The following is a 20,831-nucleotide window of genomic DNA, read 5'->3' on the forward strand; positions in this document are numbered from 1 at the left end:
AAGCAAGGTTCTTAAAAAAATGGTATAATCTTATTTGAACTCAGTTACATAGTCCTTTATAAATGAACTATATATTTTATTATTCACTTAGGCTAATCTTACATCTTGCCATATGCTTCTACATGGACTGACTCTACCATCAATGTATTGACTAGCAGAGCTCAGCTCATAGAAACATAGAAAAGGAGAGTTGAAAGGGATCACCAGAGATCATCAAATCCAACTCTGCACCAGGGGAAGGGTCATCGTTATCCGGCCCATCCTGTAAAAATCCACTATATAACCTATTAGTAAAAGTGCCAACTCTGACACAACCACAAGACACAAGTAAAGCAGGGGGGTGCACAGGAAAATGTAACTGGGACCAGGAATGGAGGAAAATCAATAACTGAAGTGTTACTCCCTGAAAGTATGTCCACACTGTAAACTCAGCCTATGTTCCTCAATGGGTTTTTGCCCAATTCCTACCCCCACCCCCTCATCCCAATAGCATTCACTTGGGAGATCTTAAAGCAATTGCTTACTTGCACTTAGGATCTGTGCTGTTTTGCGCAGCTAGGATACACACTGATATCCAAGCCATGCTTTAGCTTGGGCTGGAATTCACCCACTTTGCAGTAAGGTTGCAGGCAAGCTTACCTGCATACTGATAGTTCTCCAATGCTCTTCCCATAATCCCCCCAAATGGAAAGCTAATTGACCTATCTATTTGGGAAAGAATCCTACATCTCATGGCTCTTTGTGCTATGATGCTGTACACTCAGACACAGACATACACAGGGACATGCAAAAATAGTAGGGAGAACACAGTCACTCAGGTAAGGTTTTGTTGTTGGAATGCACTTACTCAGGCTACATTTGGCCAAGTACTCGCACCTAGTTACTAACACACACAGTCTATCTGTACAGAGTAGACATAGGCTTCATTATCATTTGGTCTCTGGCCTCTCCATGGGCCTGTAAAATTGTAGGTGGTTCCTTACTCAGAAGCAGTGATTAATCCACACTTTAGTTCAGAATTGCCCGCTGAGGACTACAGAATCAAACAGTGGCTTATAATGTTTCCATCACTAATAACTTATTTTAAAATGTAAATACACTCTCTTTCCAGTATCCTATTATTGACTGAATGAAGTCAATGAGATGCTGGCACAAAAAATATATAACAACATGCAAAACGTGGCCTTCAATACAGAGACAAAACAGAGCAACATCCTCCTGAGAAGGAACAATAAGTGCAGCAAAAATATTGCAAAACAGAAATATTTACCTAATACATTGAACTTATTTCCAAGTGGTAGTCACGTAAATGTACAAAGAGAGAAGTAGCTCTCTTACTCCTTAGTGATGGAACACTAGCAAAGTGCAAAGAATTCACCACTTCAGTCAATTTAACGCTCAATGAGCTAGGGTGCACAGCTTTATGGAACCTCTGCTGTTACTCTGGTCCAGTTTACTCTCGCATGGAATATCCTATAGCAAGGATGTCCATCATCTAAACAGCTGCAGGCTGCATGCCCTGTGGGCCGCACAACTGGAGAGGCCACATACCACATGAGCCACACCAGTGCAAGCCACAGGCCCCTGAGCCGTGCACTGAATGGGCGTCCCCCTGCTACCATGCACACTGGCCCCCTCCCGCAGCTCTCCAGCTGCAGGGTCCCCTGGCGCTACAGGGCAGGAAGCAGAAGCTGGAAGAGCCCAGCTCCAGGTTGGAGCAGCTGGCACAATGGAGAAAGTAGAAACTAGGTGGGAATCAGGGGGGCCAAGCATTAACCTCTTGAGCCACATGTGAACCAAGGGCCACCAGGTGGACTGGCCTGCCCTACAAAATGCCCCATATATGCCCCCAGTATCTTGACAGACAACAATGGCAATCTAGTGAAGCCTCACTATCCAAGAATATTACCCCTTGGCAGTAAAGGCCCCAACCACAAGGCCAGGACTTGGCAAAGCACCCTCCACCACCCCTGGTGAAGCTAGGCCACTTAGCAACCAGGAGTGGAAAGTATGCAGGGACAAAAGGAACGCAAGCTGGAGGGAGCCTGGCTTTGTGACTCAGGGGATGTATCTACACGTGCCTCCCTGTGGTGTAGACTAATTAGCTCTGCACTGAAGCATCAGTCTACACATGTGCTGGTATTAGGGCACAGTAAACTAATCAACTCTGCCGTAAAATAGTACTACTGGGGACAGTACTATCTTATGGTGGACTCACTATATGCAATCCAATGCATATGTGGATGGGAACCGCAGGCATTAATTGTGCCTAGTCACCCTAGCCAGCCAGAGGCCAGATTCCTGCCTGACCCTCATGTCCCAGACAGCCCCTACACTGCCCAACACCACCATCCAGAGCCTGGGGCTGACTCCCATTTGCCCACTGCCAGCCAAGGTGTGCTCTACCCTGGCTCAAAGTGCTGCTGTCCTGGGTCCATGCACCCAGGAACAGTTGACTCCAGCTGAAACTGCCCCGGAGTTTATTGATTCACCTTAATTTCACATGTAAATGCACCTGGGGAGACTGACACTGCACTAGAAAGGAGAGGGCCATGCTTTTTGGCCCCAGCCTGGGTCTTAGTGGAACAGAAATTATCTTACTGCTGTTTATCCAACACATATTAAATGCAAAATGCAGAGAAGCCCCTCAGAGCATGCACCTAGATGGGAATAGAATCTAAAAGCCACATAACTGCCAAAAACTATACTTTCATGTGTCAGGTATCCAGGGTGTAGCCATATTGGTCTAGAGGCAAAAGGCATCAGGACTCATGGTAGAGGTGATATCTTTTATTAGACCAACTAGATTTTGCAAAGTAATTTTCTTTAATTGCAAGCTTTTGGACACAAACGCCCTTCTTCAGGCATAGGAGAAAAGACTACCTTGCAATTAAAGAAATGTTTTTTGCAAAAATCTAGCTGATCTAATAAAAAAATATCACCTCTACCATGAGTCCTGAAAAATTATACTTCACATTTGTAGCTATGCAAGTGTCACTTGGGTGTGTAAATGGGTAACGGGACTGGGCTGTAAGTCCCTCTTCACTTCTTCAGACAAACCCTTAACTGCTCAGAGAGAACTCTGCAAAGCTTGGAAAACTGGGGAGGGCAGTGCCAAGGAGATGACTAAATCTATCCCACCCCACTTGCACAGAAGGTTGATTGCACATATGGCTCTGAGCTGCGTCTCTGGATTTGCAGCCATGTGGCTGAAAATAATAACTGTAAAAATAAAACTCATCTGTCTGCTAGACCTCCATTTGGCTCTTTGGGAGTAAGCTGACAAAAGCAAAAGAGACCTACTAAAGGAACACTGAAGATGTTGTGAACTATTTCATGTCTGACAGTTTTTCTTCCCTCAGAAGGGCTTTAACAGTTTGCCTACCCATGTTGTGATAGCTAATAGGAATATATGAATCTTTTTAGACTTGAGAATAATTTGAGCCAGCCATATTTTTATCAGTGCCATCTTGTTATTTAATGTTCTTTGCAATGCTTAGCATTATCTTGATTGAGCTAGTCTTTACGCTTTACCTCTATACTGTCCTGCCAACTAACAGTAATAAAAACCTTCCTGCTTTCTGCTATGGGGCTCAAAGATATGTTTGATTTCTCACCTATCACTGGGTAGTCTAGGCCAGTGGTTTTGAACCTGTGGCCCATGGGCCCCTGGGGGTCCACAGACTATGTCTATGGGGTCCGCAAAAGATTACTATGATCAAACAAAAGTATGTGAATACCCACACTTACAATTCAAAGGGATCGGCACCTCCACTCAAAATTTCCAAAGAGGTCCAACACCTCCACTCGAAAGTTTTTAGGGGTCCACAAATGAAAAAAGGTTGAAAACCACTGGTATAGGCCATTATGCAACCATAATTTACTCAGCAGTGGAAGTCACAGTGATCAGGTCATTACAGTCCATTCCATTAAATTTTTGGCCCTGTATTTATTTATTCCAATACAACTCCCACTCAGGTCAGTAGTAGCTGTGTGCACAAAGCAAAGGGTATTATTGGGGCACATATTTTTAGTGCAAGATAGAAACACCTGAAAAGCCCAAAAGCTTTCAAGTGATCAGTTCGATTAAAGAATCATTAGTTTTCACCCCCTCCGATGGCTGTAAACAACCCCCATATTCTAGATTGCCCTTAATCCAAAACAAAACACCCACTCATGGCAATGTCAATTGTGTCTGCCAGAGGATCTTTGTAAAAATTTACCCAAAAGAACAGCAGAATTGGTCCTAAAGGAAATACAGGTCCAAAGGTTAGAAAAAAGGTTGTTAATCTATTAAGGTAATTTTCTGCAGTCCTGGAAATGCTTCATAATTGAGCATCATCTGGACCAGGCCTGTTCAAGCGGTAGCCTGCAGGCCACATACAGCCTCCAATGGCCTAAGCTGCAGTTCATGGCTTCTTGTCCAGGCACAAGTTCACCCTTTAGTTTCTTGCTGCTGCCACTCAAGTGCCTGCCCTACTCCTCCTTCTTCCATCTTCCACTACTTGCCTCTGGGGCAGGTTGGAGCAGCGCTATGCATGCCATGGGGCTGACAGAGCTTATGGTTGGATGGTTCACAGGAGGACCTGGGGATCCCGTATGGCATCCACACCAGTGCAATTCTGCAAGAGTTTCCCACAGTGTAGTGTGCAGGCTGCGTGGCACTTCCAAGTGCACACAAGACTACATGTAACACCATGCTGTGTGGTGCAAGAGGTGGTGGGTAGCTCATATGAGGGCCACATGCTGTATGGCTAAGGGACCTGCAGCCTCTGATGAGTCAAACAGTTGGAGAGCCCTAATGTGGACTATTATTGACATCGTAGTATCACAGTACTTGGGACCAGGAGGGACCTAAACATCTTCTGACTGGGTAGAAAAATCTCAATCTACAATCCACAGAGTGCATGTTTTGATTACTCCTTTAAATAACTGTAATATTAATTAGTAATACTTAATGGGTACAAGCCAAATTCTGTTTTTTTTGCAGCTGCTCCTCTACTCAGTCTGCTAGGACAAAAATAGTCCAGGACTAGGACTGACTAGCTCAGGGTGTGAGAGATCACCTATCATCACTGTAATCTATTAAAAAAGAGAAGAGGCAGGAAAATAGAGATGTTGAAATTCAAAAGGGAATGAAGAAGGGAGAGTTCTGGCTACAATTCAGGGGCAAGCAGCCATTCTTCATGGCATTCTCCTCTACGGACCTATTTTACCAGTGGGAATTCTCCCCACATTAAGGCGAATTCTCAAGGAGAATTGCCAGGATACTTAATTTGTTTTGTCCTATCTGCATAGCTCAAAGAGAACATAGCTGACCAGAGAATCCAACAAATACTGTGCGATTGGGGTCTGCATCTGTGTCATTCCATCATCCCTCAGACCTTGGCATCAACTGAAAGAAAAACATCTTATTTTTAAATGGATAGCTCAGATAGAGAAATGTCCCATTGCTTTTAGATAGATGCAACAGAAAGGCCACGTCCTATTTTTAGCTAGAAAAAAAAATTCACTTCCAATGAAGTTCCTCCTTCCCCAAGAGGTCTCTTGTCCCACTGGTACATTTAAAACTATGGTTAAAACCTGTGATAGTGATTCTGAAGTCAACTATTTCCTATTTAAACAGTGAAATGTTTAAAATATGGCGATCTGTCCATGTTTTCCTTATCCCCATATTTAGAGTTGTAGTAGTAATTTATATCTAATCCACAGATTCTGTAACATTCCTCTCACGCAGCTTCCACACCCACCTTAAATTAATTCACTGCACTTCATCGAACCTGACAATGTCAGATTCTTAATTTCAAGATGGTTCTTGGAAAGATGAAGCTACTGTTTTCAATCTTGTGCATTTCTCTGGACATTTGCAAGTAGCCTTTAGTCCCTCTGTCACTGCTTATTTGAATTAAACTACATTTCTGTACAGAATTATCATTAATTTGTTTTCCAACACATACTTTTCCTTCACCACTTCATTTCTATGAAGTGTTTCCTTTTAGTAGTTATGAACTCTCCATATTTTACAGGGGGAAAGCTGAGCAGAGTGAGCTCATGTTTTTCAATACCAAATCTTCCTGTTTGTTTCCATCAGATCTTTCAAGCTTCTAGCCATAATTTGTCTCATTATAACCAAGTTCTCCTATGGACAAAAAAAAAGTCTCAGGGCTTTCCCACCCCCCACCCCCAATCAGAAGACTACTTTTGCTTCTATGTTCTAAGCCAGTAAGTTCATAGAATCATAGATTTCATAGACATTAGGGCTGGAAGGGACCTCGGGAGATCATTGAGTCCAGCCCCCTGCCCAAAGGGCAGGAAGTCAGCTGGGGTCATAGGATCCCAGCAAGATAAGCATCCAATTTACTCTTGAAGGTGTTCAATGTAGGTGCTTGAACCACCTCTGCTGGCAGACTGTTCCAGATCTTGGGGGCTCAGACAGTAAAGAAATTCTTCCTTATGTCCAGCCTGAAACGGTCCTGCAGCAGTTTGTGACCATTCGACCTCGTCATCCCTTGGGGCACTCTGGTGAACAAACGTTCCCCCAGATCCTGGTGGTCACCCCTGATGAACTTATAGGTGGCCATCAGATCACCCCTGAGCCTACGCTTTTCCAGGCTAAAGAGTCCCGTGGCTCTCAGCCTGTCATTGTAAGATCTGTTTTCCTGACCTCTGATCATGCGTGTGGCTCTCCTCTGGACTCTCTCAAGCTTCTCCACATCCTTTTTGAATTGTGGAGCCCAAAACTGGACGCAGTACTCCAGCTGTGGCCTCACCAAGGCCGAGTACAAAGGGAGAATGACGTCCCGGGATTTGCTCGAGAAGCATCTATGGATGCAATCAAATAAAAACTGAGGTGGAAGGGACCTCATGAGGTCATCTAGTCCAGCCCCGCCTGCTCAAATGTTCATCTGATCTGCTCTTAAACCTTCATGGGATAAAGATTCCACAACCTTTCTAGATAAATCTATTTCACTGCTTAACCACACTCACACTCAGACTCATTCCTAATAGACAACCTAAGTTCCCTGTGTTGCAATTTAAGGCCATTATGTCTTTACTGTATCCTGCATCCACAGAGAAATTACTATCCTTTTTGGCTAGGGACAGAAATTACACAAACTGGATTAAGTGATCAGAAACTTGCTTAAACCTGTAACACAACAGAAACTCAGTGTGCATAAACCAGTTTCAAAGTGGCCAAAACTGATTTAAGATAAACCTGGTTGAATGCAGTATCAGACTCTACTGATTTAGGTCAAACCGGTTTATGGAACTTCTGTCCCAGACCCCTTCCTAATTCAAGTTAAATCACAGTTCCCCAGCATGCTTTCCACTGGGCTGGGCTGTGCTGTCTGCTCCAGCAAAGCAGGGTTGGCCCTTCCACTCTGGCTGGCTAACAAAGAAGTATGGGTGGGAAACTTGTGTATGTACCCGGCAGGGGGGGAGCAACCCCTGCCAGACTTTTCCCCACTGGAGTGGAGGGGGCAGGGGTGCAGAACAGCAGGCTCAGGCAAAGGGGAGGGAGAGGATTAAACCCCTCCCCAATCATACTCAGTGGCCTGCAGGGCCCAGCCACACCCTGCCCCCCTCAGCTCAGTTCCCTCCAGCCTTTGGCCCACTGCTTGTCTCCAGAACACCCCCACCTGTTGCTGTGCCAGGGTGAGAGTGTGGGGGTCCCCACACCCCACCATCCTCCCTCACACCCCGCAAACCCACACCCTGCCCCCATAACCCCCACATATACACAATCCCCCAACATTACCTATGCTTCCACACATACAGCCACACCCCCTCACAAACTCCCCATGCAACCTACCATACATATACCCCCCAACCCCCCATACAAACTCTTTTTTCCAATTTACAATTGTTTTATATGGCTACAGTAACTGATAAAACAATGTTTTACGATTATGAAAGGTTTTGATGTTATTTTAATACCTAGTCTGTTACATACGTGTATGAAAAATTTCCTGGTGGTACTTAAGGTTGTATCATTTTAAATTGGTGGTGCACAATCTGTCAGAGTTGCTCTGTAGAAGTGGCCAGTTAGTAGTAAGTGTCATACAGTACAACAGTCCTGATTTGTAAAGATAATGAACAAAAATCTATTTGCCTTTTATGGATTTGGGGCCTGACTGACACCGACACTAAGATTGTTTTATGCTGACAGAACAATGTAAAAGGGACCTTAGTACAAATGAAGATCAGTTCCTTCATATATACAATAATTAAGGCATGAGTCCAGAATGCTATGTCAAGAGGACATATACTTTGAGGAGAGATGTACTGGTACCTCATAAACTTGCCTTAAGCAGACCTTTCATTTTCTAATTACTGACACTGAAAACCTACAAGATGCATGACGCTGTTCAAGTAGATTCAGGATTAGCTATGACATAAGCTTTTCTGACAACGTCAAACATTTTTTCAGCTCTTCTGACAATGTCAAGCATTTTTTCAGATTACTTGGCTACAAACTCTCGCAATAAAAAGTCTTTATCCTGAAAGACTTCCTTCACTGGCAGAAGGAAAGGCTTCCTTCAGTGGCAGAAGAATAAGTTGAGTGAAGTGGCTCCTATAAATTTCTGCCCCAAGGGTGAAAAATCAAGCTCTGAACAAATAACCTCCTGCTTCTCTTCTTCACTAAGACAGAAGTGAGAGCAAAAAAGGTTGGGGTCTTCTTTTCAGCGGGGTGGGGGTGTTGTCTCCAGGAATATGTGGAAGAAAGAAGAATACTGCCAATAGGTGGGGAAGAATCAAACCATGAAAAGCCATCACACTGTGTTCCTTCAGTGGCAAAGAACACATCAGGGTCTAAGAATGTGGCTGAGGTCTATTTTCCAGAGGAAGATTGCTTGGGGTACCAAGCATCCCTCAAACAGAGAAAAGTACACAGGTTGTTTCCTATATACCTTATAAGGAGTGGAGGAGATCTATATGAGTGTTTTACTCCCCAAAGACATATAGTTTGAGGAGAGATGTACTGGTACCTATAGGAGGAGAGGGACGGGGGTGAGAGGGGGACAAAATACAAGGGATACAGGACACAGGAGACAGGTGTCTTGCAAGATGGAAATGAAAGACCACTCTCTGTTGTCAGAAGTACAAAGGGGAAGCCTTTAAGAGGGAGACAAACTAGAAACCTGCTGTCTCTATTAGGGTAGTGGAAATTATCAGTAGATGACATGTAAACCAGTGTCCAGTGGCTCTGATTCCACGCTTGGTATTAGCCAAAGTGCTGAGTCTAACAAAATGAACTGTCATTCTAATGAGACTATAAGTCATTCCAAATTAGTTTTGAAGCTGTATAAACTATTAGAAGTACTTACACATCTTTTGCTGTCCCTGCGGTACCTAAAGTAAAGAAAAAGCATGCGTTTACATTGTGACAGCATGATCACCTTTAAGCTAATATTACACAAAAAGCCATCTATTCATCTTCCCACCTCCTCCCCTTCTACACATGCACATATATACACACACACACGCACATACACACAATACACAGTGAAGGTGTATGGAAAGGCTATATTTATTTATTTATTACCAAGTAAACAGATTATTCTTAATTTCATGATTGTCCTTTTTACCCTTGAAGTCTGTCCCACTTAGGCCTCTGCGTCAGATTATCAGTGGGCACTGATGGTAAACTACATGTAAAGCTTCTAAAGAAACTTTATCTATTTATACCAGCTGAGGACAAATTTGTATTTCTCATTTCTTGCATAAGCTAAATTTCAGCGGTCTGATTTTTCATCCATTACCTTACTCAGTCTTCTGACTTTGATCTGTTGTAAAGTTGCCTCAGCTAACCCAGCAAGTATTCTGAAATGTCTATTTACTTTTTTTGTGAACATGCCATTGGAATTGGTTATAGGCTTGGCACTACATGCATTTGAAATGCTGTCCCTCTCTCACTGCCAGATAAACAAAGCTTTAAGAAATAACTAGACTGAAATAACATAACCATTAGGACATAATCCATCAAAACCCCCAGACATCTAAATAAAACAAGCTCTAATTTATCCTAATTTTTTAAGTCTCATAGTACACAGGTTTAGTTTTCATTTTTTTTAAATGTATTCTGGTATTACATTGACCTGTGCCCCTGTATCTACTTTAAAAGTTACCATTAGTTCGCTGGTGTTCAGGGCGATTGTCCAATCCTCAGAAAAATTAACTTCTTGCAATATGCCAATGAAGAATTCTTCCTCTGCATACAGCATGCATCTGCTGTTTCTTGTGTGGTGTATTCTGCTCCTTTCTGCAAACTCTTGCAAAGTGATTGAAGCTTTTGCATTTGTTGCAGTGCTTACCAAATGCAGGGCATTGTATGAGTTTGTGGTAACACCTATAGCATCTCCAGCTGACCATTGTTTCTCCAAGCAATTCTCTTTGGCCTCCACTTGCCAGCTTCACAGTGAGGTCCTCCTTTCTGTATTGTTTGTGTGTTGCCTTTGGTTTCTGCAGTCTTGTAATCCTGTCCAGTTCAGCTTGTTCTGTTTTTCCCTCCAGCTTCTGCAGCCTGGCATTTGTTATCTCAGCTACTTAGCACATTCTAACCGCCTTCTCCAAATTAAGCTTGGGATCCTCTTGCAGTCTTTTCCTGAGACTTGTATCCCTTATACCCAATACTATTTGGTCTCTGATCATAGACTTTTTTATGTCTCCAAAGTTGCATATCTGGCTCAGCAGTCTGAGGTCTTTGACAAATTCGTCTATTGTCTCATATTCTTTCTGTTGTTTTGTGTGGAAATTATACTATTCAAACGCTTCATTTTGTTTGACTATACAATATTCCTCAAACTTTTTTATTACTGTGCCATAGCTTTTCTGCTCTGCTTCTGACAGTTATAGGCTATTATAAAGAGACAGAGCTTCTGGGCCTGCTATATTAAAAAAAAAATAGCTACCTACAATGAATCTTCCTTCTCTGTAGCTCCACTGGCAATCATATATATGGTGAAGCGCCACTTAAATTTCTTCCAGTTTTCTGCTGCATTGCTGGACAGTTTTAACTCCTCTGGAATTTTCTTTGCACCCCACTCCTTTTTTTTTGTTTCATACCCCACTGGTACCATGCGTAGTTCTCAAAAGATTAAAGGAGTTAAGCTTATAGAATGATAAAGCTTGTTTATTCATAACTGCCTCCAGTTCTGTTCTTTCCTGCCATCACTGGGCAAATACGACAACTTATACATAACACTCTTGAAGGTATGCACACACAGAAGACCCAAGGCATCTTTCTGGTGCTAGTATTACAGCCACTATGTTTCCAAGCTTGACAAGTCTGTAACAAGTGGTGTCATACAATTTAGACCCACTAGCTATGTTAATCTCACTGCTCCAACCACTTGGCAAAAACTCTACAGATACGCCTATACCCAGCAAACAACTAAGATTTTGGCTTTGCGAAGTGCACGGCGCATAAAGTTCCCCTACATACCTTCTGTGTTTTCTTCCTACACACTTACAATAGGACCCTGGCTGTATTTTTTGGCCTTTCCACAGCTGCAGGAAGAGGAGTGGGGTTCAGATTCCACCCTCAGGAATAAATGAAGTACATTCAGACATTTGCAGCATTGAACCCAAGTGATTATAAAAGGAAAACATTCTCTGTTGAGAAAAGCATCACTGTAAACACAACCAGTATGTGTCATTTAAAACAGTTGCAAATTAAAGAGGACAGAAACATATCTTGAAACCACTTTCATTCATCAGGATGGTTAGTATAGGTTTTAAAACAACAGAAGCTTGGTACTGAACATCCCTGCAGAATTATAGTAGAAGTATTCTGGATGCAGAAAGCTGTTGAAAGAATGACAGTTTATATTCTTCTGTGATAAATAAAACCCTAGTATTGTTATAGATGTCCGTTATAAATACCTATTGTTATAGATATCTCATTATGAGACCTGGCTAGGAAATAATTTTTCAAATATTTTCCCTGAATTTTTCTTCCAAATTATTTTGATATTATGAAAAAATAAAAACACAAGAACTAAACATTTCACACACACAAATGCACAAATGCCTACACACAAACACATGCAACCACTAACTATATGGATATTGTTCCAACTGAGATTTTTGTCACATGCTTGTTTTCTGGCTCCCACTACAATGCACAGATACAGGAAATCTGGGCCAAACTCCATCTTCAGTTATCTCATGGTAAAATGGAGCAAGTGCAATGGATTATAATTGGTTTAACCCAAATTTACATTAGGATAACTGGGAACATAAATAGCCTAATTAGCCACAAACTAATAGATTAGGTCTGAGCCAAAGAAAGGTGGAGAAAAACAAAAAGTGATTTACTACAGAGGTGGAGAAAAATAAGTAGTAATTTACTACAGGGCTGTCGAACTAGCAACCTATGGTGCACATGCAGCCCTCCAGGGGTTACATTATGGCCCCTACCTGGCTCCCAATCCCCCATTGCTCCACCTGCAGGAGTAACCAGGATCTCTAGGCTCCCTCTCCCTCCAGCTCCTTTCCCTACCACAGGGAGCGAGGTGGTACAGTGCAGAGCTGGAGTTGGAAGACCCAGGATTCCATAGTGCCCGAGAGGCAGGATACAGCAGGGGAGCTCACGGCCAGGAAGCTTAGGGCAAGAGTGGGCACCTAGATGCAGTGAAGCAGGGTGGGGGGAAAGCACCCAAACACATGAGCTAGGGACAGACATTCAAAAAGCCTGAACCTGACTAGGAAAAACTGGTTTGTAACCATACAGACATCCCCTCTGGACTGAAAAAATGTAGGCATATGCCTGCAGGGGCTCAGGCTAGAAGCCAGGGGGTGCTAGAGAAGCCTTCCCTCTGTTTTCAGTGCTGAGCTGAGGGGGGGAATGGCCAGACCCCAACAAGACACTCTTATTAGGGAGGGTGTCCCTCCCCCCCCACCCACCCACTCTCCTCTCCTGAGCAGCCCATCAGGAATGTTTATCACCCCTAACACAGTGTTTATTAACCCATTAAGAAAGCAAAGCCTCTATCAATTAGTTCAAGCTTTTCTTAAACAGCTTTTCAAAGGAAGGACGTTAAGCTACCTGTTGATAGTTCCAAAAGGCCTGTCTGCCTTTGTTGTCTCCCACAGCCAATATGTGGTCTGCTAGCTAATGCTGAGGTGTCTGCATAAGGCAGAGGGGTGGGGGAAATAATCCCTGTTTAGCAGGGAGAAAGCAGGCAGATGCCTGCAGTCTCTGACAGAGCTGCAGCCAGGGAGCAGAGGGGAGAGTCCAGCCCTGCTGTGGAGCAGAGCCCCACCCAGCCCAGAGAGCATACCGGGATGCTCAGGGAGTCAATTAAGTTTTGAAAAGAAATGCATACTTCAGTTTATTGGATCACAGAAATGGCCATGGCTCAGCAGACTGAGGATCCATTAAATCTCAGATCCTTCTCAGTACTTGCCAATGCTTTGGAAGATTTAATCCCTCTACATTCATAGAATCATAGGGCTGGAAGAGACCCCAGAGGATCAGGTCCATCCCCCTGCATAAGCAGGAAAGACATCTGGGGTCACACGACTCCAGCCAGGTGACTGTCCAGTCTTCTCTTGAAGACCTCTAGAGAAGACTTAAAATCACTTAATATAGCAGTTTGAAGGCAGCAAAAAAAAAAAAAAAATATATATATATATATATATATATATTATTCTTCTTGGTCTGGAGCAGTATATGTCATTATAACGACTGGATTTCAAATTTGGATTCAAACCAACTGTTGGAGGCCTAAATTTATGGTGACCTTCACTATCAGGAAAAAAAAAAAAAACAGGAACCAACCTCAGTCTTTTAGGGCTAAAGAAAAAGAACACTGTTTTTATCCCACAGTCGGGTGGAATGACACAACCCGTGCATTTACACAAGATGCTAACTTCTTAATACTGAGCAGTAGCATACTGGACAAGTATCATAGGAAAGCATTTTGTTTCTGTTACTACCTATCTCTTAGTGTAGATCATCCTGCCCCCCAGGTTTGATACCCATGCCACGTTATTCCACCAAGCAAAACTGAAGGTGGCATATTGCATACATTGGGAAGATTATGCAATTATACATAGTTCCAACTCAAGTAAAACATACTTCATTTCAATGGGAATTTACCAGAGGAAGGAGTGGAGCACCATGCCTACACAGCTAATCCACAATGTACAATTGACTAAAGTATTAGACTTAGTAACATAATATAACAAAGAGTGGTCCAGGTTAATTACATGTTATACAAGGCTGGCTTTGACGTTCCTGACTGTAATACAGTCATAATGTTACTCTTCAAGATACAGTCAGTGGTACTTTACAACCATAACATTAATGTGTATATAAACAGCACTTTTCTATAATGTAATAGAAATGCCCTTTTTCTTTAAAACAGCCTGAAGATGTGAGACTTTGGTGGCTTTCAGTGGTTTAGGGTTTCAGCAGCAGTCACTTTTCCCTACTGCTGTGGGCAAAAGCCCTAGCTGTGGGTTTCCTGTGCCACTGCAGAGAAAAGCAACAGCAACAGGGTACTAGCACCTGCCAGTCCACCTGCCTCGGACAGAACTGAGTCACTCCAGCCTGCAACCTAAAAAGGTTGCCAACTACTGCTTTAAAACACCAAAAAGTGATAATAAAAAGTTGCAATTATTTCCTTTCTTTGAATTAAACTTCATTTCATTTTTATTAGATGTACTTTAAAAAGTATGTTTGCCTTTTGGCTGTTTTTTGGATGTTTTGAAAGGAGTTTTAAATGACATAAAATTCAGTATTTGGGTTTTATACCACCAGTATTTATTCTCTCCATATTCATACCACCACTTACATATACCTTTGTAACTTCACTGATTTCAGCAGTTAGACCCAACTTACACTAGTGCAATTAGGACAAGAATCCAGCTCTGAAAATCTGTCTTTCCAGTTAAAACGTTTATGTAAATAGAAAATCCATCACTATAGGTATTAGCTTACCAGCATTAATGGAACCTAAGGGCATTGATACACGTACCTTTTTGTGCTACGACATGCCAGAGATCAGCACGTTGGAGCAGACTGGATTAATCAATGTGTTTTAGTTCAAAAGCGCACTGCCACCATTCTCCCAGTGCTGATGTGCATTTTGCTGTTTATACAAATGCACACAATGCAGTGCTGGGCACTTTCAAAAGTGCCTGGCACGGCATCTCTCACACATCTAAAAATGTCCTAAAATACCTTTTTATTCACACACTGAGTGGATCTAATCTTGAGCTTTTAACCCAGTTTAACTGTTCAGCTACCACATTTGTAAATGCTTTGTGAGTTAGCCAGCAAGGTTCTTTGGGTAGATGTGCTATCTTTTATTAGACCAACTAAACAGATGGAAAAGTTCTTTGCAAGCTTTCAGGCACAAACACCCTTCCTCAGGCATAGCGAGACTCTGCTGGTGTTATCTGTTACGTATTGTGAGTTAGCTAACACTTTTTCAAATGACAGCCTGTTTGGGTTTTCCCGTTTCTGTCCTGGAACAAATGTTTGTGACACATCTGGACACTGACAAAAAAAAAATTGCTAATTCAAGTTAACTGGCAAATAGCTGACATAAATGAACACAGCCTAGACCAGGGCTTGGCAGCCTACTGCCTGCAAGCTATATGCAGCTCACAAAGAAACTGGATCCAGCATATGATGGATGTAAAATGTGTTTACCAGTCACTAGCTTGATGCAATTCCCATCTGTAGGTGGTTGTAGCAGTTGTAAATTAGAGGGACTTCCAGTGACTGCAGTTCACAGAATCACTTACAGCAGGTCTCAGTGATACAAGTGAAATTACACCGTTAGAATTTAAGTAATGATAAGACCTGAATGTATTCACATTCATTTCACTCACTGATGTAAGCAGGACTCACACAAGCTTTAATGGGAGAACAGACCCCTAAAACAATGAACATATAGTCTGAAGATTCAATGAGAAGACTACTACACACAACTACTTCACACAAACTTAACTACAATCAGATCAGAGAATGAAGGGTCAATATAATTCATGCTCAGAATTACACACTCACACTTCTGTATATCCATTGAAGTCAATATAGATGACTCAATGTAAATCTAGTGAAACTGAGAGCAGAACTAGCTGCAATATTTTTCTAATTGAATCTATCTCCACTTTGGTAAATGGTTTCAAGAGATTACAGATGTCCTAACAACAAATAAGTGAATTAGGGGGGGTGGGAATTAGAGAGCTTAAATAGGTAGCTCAATGTTTCCAAAATGTTTTAAAGGTGAAGGGGAGGAAGGGCTAAGACAGCAGAAACAACCACAAACAGCAAATCTAGTCTCAGAATAACAACCATCAATCCACTGAGATACAGTTAGATGGATGCATTAGTAATGCAGAATGCACAAAGGAAACCTCAATGTAGGCACAAGAGCCAGCTTCTTAGACAAGCAGGAAGTAGAGGAGGGTTCAAGAAGTTATAACAAAAGTGGCATTCCTAGCCTCTGAAGGAAGTGAAGAGTGTGGAGATTACACCCCGGACTTGAAGGCTACCTGAAGCACTGAACTGTCACTGTCCGCATGTCTAGAAAGGCAGATGCTTTCTGCAGGTGATCTGAAGGCCAATGCAGTCAGCAGAGTGACTTGCATTCACCTCCAAGGGCTACGGATCAGGTTTTTTATGCAGGAAAGCCAGAATACTGCTGGGCATAAAGATGCTGTTCAGACTGAGAAGAATGTAAAAACAAATATCTTGGTCATCCCCAGGCCACGTCCAAGACTCTAAAAACAAAAGGGCAATTGTCCCATGGACCAGGCAAAAAAAAACCTCTTGGGGCTGCAGCCACCAAACACAGAAAGACTTGACAGCAGGGAAACCCGGAACATATCTACAAGCCAGCTACAGATGCCGCCACACCCAACACTGCTCATGCAGCCAACAGATATACATATATCTTCTTTTTTTTCTTTAGGTCTTCAGAACTGAGCCTTGTACAGGTGCGGGCTTCGGTCATGAGGAGGCATCATCTTCCCAGTGCCCTGCCTCACCTGAGGACCTTTACACAGCAGACTCTGCAAAACGCATCTTGGATAGCTCCTGCCTCTGCCCCGCTGTTGGGAAGGGATTTTGGAAGCCCAGGGACAAGCACTAGCTTAAACGAACCAGAAAGCAAGCGAGGCAGACCGCAATCCCCCTTCCTGGCAGGATAAAAGCGGCAGGGGGCATCCCCCCCACAGCCGCCCAGCCCGATTCTCCCTTCTGCCCCAGAGCAGCCCTGGCCAAGACAAAGAGTGTCCATGTAGTTGTAGAGGAAAGCTCCCGGAAAGGAAAGCTGCTTCGCCTTGACTCTGCAAAGCCCCCTACCCTTTCTCAAGCCCCCATCTCCCCCCTCCCTGCACTGATGCTGCCCCCTCCCCAGCCCCAGCAGCACCTCCCTCTCCCCCTACCTCTGCCGCCCGCGCTGGTGGCCGTGGAGTTCCCGCAGCCCATGGCGGGCACGAGGAGGCGGGGGGGGGGGGGGCTACGGCACCGCGCTCCTCTCCCAGCTCTCCCCGCCCATCGCCTAGGAAACAGCCGAGGCCCAATCAGCGAGGCCGGCACCTGGGGCCGCCCTTTCCACTGGTCGCCGCGGCGCGAGCCGGATTTCAAGTGCGGGAGCGCCCGCGCCCTCCGGCTGCTTTGAAGAGACCCTTTGCAGACCTCCGACCCTGCAGGCCTCTGGCTTCACGAGGTGCGGGGGCCATGGAGGTTCCCCTACACCCCTTCTCTATACAAAGTACTTTCCCCCAACTCTTGACTGGGTCTAAGAAAAGACCTCACCGAAGAACCCTGCCTGCCGACGTCCTCCCGCGCTTTCTGCCCACAGGCTTACAACGGGAGCGTGGCTGAGCTTTGTGGCCCCTCCACAGCTGCAGGAAGGCGAGCTGGGCCAAGGGGGTCAGATATAAGGGGCAGGTGTTTGTTCCCCCCTTGGCTGGGGGCGCCTGCCCTTCCACCTGCGTCCCCCCAGGTTATTTGAGTCACTCCAGCCTGCAGCCTAGGAAGGTCACCAGCTGTCACGTTAAAAAAGTTATAAAAGAAAGTTGCAATTCTTTCCTTTCTTTGAATGCAACTTCATTTCAGTTCCATGAGCTCTACTTTAAAAAGCACCTTTGCCTTTTGGCCGTTCCTTTGAAAACTGCTTTCCAAACATATCCAGTGACATCAGCTTCAATACTAGAGGTTTTATACCTTTGCCTTATGGCCTTTCTTTGGGATATGTCTGGAAAGGAGTTTTCAATGGCATCAGCTTCAGTACTAGGGGTTTTATACCCCCAGTATGCATTCTCTTCACACTCATAGGCCACTTGTAGACCTTTGTACCTGGTGTCCCTTCTGGTGCCCAGCTGTGTGGGAATGCAAATGTGGCAGGCAAGGGAGATGCTGGAGGGCACCAGCCCTCCCTCTCCCACCCCACTCAAGGGGAGAAAAGGATGGCACCCTGTGGTTCAAAGTTTCCCTCCATCTAGGCAGATGGGTTGCTTGTAACCCACCCCACCCCCGTTATCCCTGCCACCCCCCTTCCCAACACATGCAGCCCACAACCTGACATGGGACAAAGCGGCAGCCTTAATAGACAAGGCACAGGAGAGATGAGATGCCTGGAGATCCTTCTATCTGCTAAGAAAAGCCTAAGGGGAAAACAGAATAAATGAATAAACACACCCCACAGCTTGCTTAGCTGTCACCAGTAAGGTTCAGGCCCTCTCAACTAAATCTGTACACTGGAGTACATGATACACACAGCTTTCAGGCAACTGCCCTCAGATCACATTAAGTTATCAATGTGTATGTGCAATGTTCTAGGTATCTAGACTTCCAGTCCATATCCCTCAGTGCAGCTTCCAGGTACTACGTTGAGCCTTTGTCCTTACCTGAGAGAGACCTTCAGAGAACCGGTATCCTTTCTCTGAAAACTTTTCCCATTTCTTTCATGCACTCATGGATACATTTTGAGGTAAATTAAAATATACAGATACATTTACATTTGAGTTTGCAGAACACAAAGTAACTTCCTACATGCTACCAATATGAACTGTGACTCAACTCGTTCCATAGTATGCCCCAGTCCATCTTTCCTTCAGTGCAGACTGGGCACGTATAACTTCAAGTCAAGTCAAAATAATGACTAGTGTCATGAAGAATACAAAATCCAACTTAACATTATAAGTTTTGTTTCCTTCAGTAGTTCTGTTTCACACATACCTGAAATCCTCTTAGGCTGATTAAAAGTAGGTATTTACTTCCTACCAATATCAGACAATACCAGAAACCTACAAAGTGCATTTGTACCATTTGCAAGTGACTTCTTTATTCCCAAAATCTATACTGGTCCCACTGGAGTTCTGTTTTTTCAGCTACTTGGCTTTTCTTCTGTACAGGGCAGGTGAATATTTTCAAAATAAGTACTGTAGCCTTATTGTTACATAATCCTTTGAATTAATTTAAAGTCAGAATATAATAGCTACAGCCATTTGCACTGAGCAAACACACTAGCTTGTATATTATAACATATCAGTATAGATGCGGAGTGCAATGCTTCCTTTTCAGGGCTTAGAAGCAGGCTTCAGAGTCATCATCCAAAAAAACAGCTAGGAACTGTTATCTGAATATCAGACATGGGTAGCTTTGCCATCAGTGCTTTCTATATAATGACAAGAATCAAAAACCTGTTTCTAGGTCTTTAGCTACCAGTCAGAATTGCAGAGTAAGACATCACTAACAGAAAAGATCTTCATAGAAGCACAGTGGAAAACATACAACAATAAAATATTTCATCCTTATATCTCCAATACAGAGATTTTCTGAGACCCAGTAATATGTTGTTAAATAAATGCCCAGTCTGATATTCTGTATGCCAAGTCTTAGCCCAAAGTGATTTTTTTTTTATGACAGAATAATAAGTCCTCGGGGGGAAAACACTGAAAGGAAAGTCTGAACAATAGGTTACTTAAATAGTCACAGGGTTAATGAATAAGTAAATAATATATAGGGGCAGTTTTGCATCAGGGGATGCAAAAAAGACACCCAATGGAGTAGTCAACATTTTTTTTAATAATCTGCTGAATATGGCATAAAGCATAACTGCTGAATACAGAAGGACAAGGCATTTCTTCACACATCAAAAATGATGAGAGGCGGCTTTTGGGGAGAAATCTGATCAGACTTCCTTGCGTTATGTTGTTCTCCTGCCCGCATGAGAAACAGTACTGTGCCAACCTACAACCTACTGGGACGCTCTTGGGAACAGTAGTTCAGTCTCTAGGAAGACTGGGTGTCTCCATCCTAGTTCTGGTCTCCCACTGTTTCCCCAAACTCCATGGATTCATAGCCACACACAAATAGGATCCCAAAGATCAAATAACATTAAAATTAAATTATTCTATTTTTAATTCAAGCAGGAGAAATAGGCAAAGGTGTGACAAGGTGAAAGGAGACTGCACAAGATAAAAGGAAATGGAAGGCTGTAGTTACAGTGGTATAGGCCCCCAAGGCCTGTGAGAGAGACAGGGAAGAATTTAAAAAGGAAATACATGTGTGTGTACACCTCTCAAAAATCTCACACTTCAAAAGACAATTTTATCCCAATGTTATCTCTGTTCCACACAAATTTGGTGTTCCCCTCTATTTTATTGTTGAAAGTGATTTATAGCAAAATCAAATACTCTTTTTAAAAAAAAAATCTGTTTCAGGGTAACTAACGGAATGATACTTTGTGAACTTTCTTTTGTGTCTGCCTTCACACACCTCATGTCCCACATTTGTTTTCAGAAGACATAGAGCTGGTCCACAGATATAACTGCAAAGCTTCCAGTGACTTCACTGAGAA

At 43.3% G+C, this 20,831-nt stretch overlaps 1 protein-coding gene across 2 annotated transcripts in view; it reads right to left on the reverse strand.

Moving 5' to 3' along the window:
- C4H12orf75 (chromosome 4 C12orf75 homolog) overlaps positions 1-17,499 on the reverse strand; it is a 50,482-nt gene extending 32,983 nt beyond the window's left edge. For both annotated transcript variants that reach the window (XR_016441843.1, XM_090043167.1), the window contains exons 1-2: positions 17,410-17,499; positions 9,330-9,354 (exon numbers count right to left, since the gene is read on the reverse strand). Coding sequence is in view for 1 of the 2 variants with exons in the window: in XM_090043167.1 (XP_089899293.1) it covers positions 9,330-9,354; positions 17,410-17,452 (68 nt within the window). In the remaining variant the exon portion in view is untranslated. The remainder of the gene's footprint in view (positions 1-9,329; positions 9,355-17,409) is intronic.
- Between the last annotated feature and the right edge of the window lie 3,332 nt (positions 17,500-20,831).

Source organism: Crocodylus siamensis, chromosome 4 (genome assembly GCF_052110815.1).
Source record: "Crocodylus siamensis isolate JL-2025a chromosome 4, ASM5211081v1, whole genome shotgun sequence".
NCBI lineage: Eukaryota > Metazoa > Chordata > Crocodylia > Crocodylidae > Crocodylus > Crocodylus siamensis.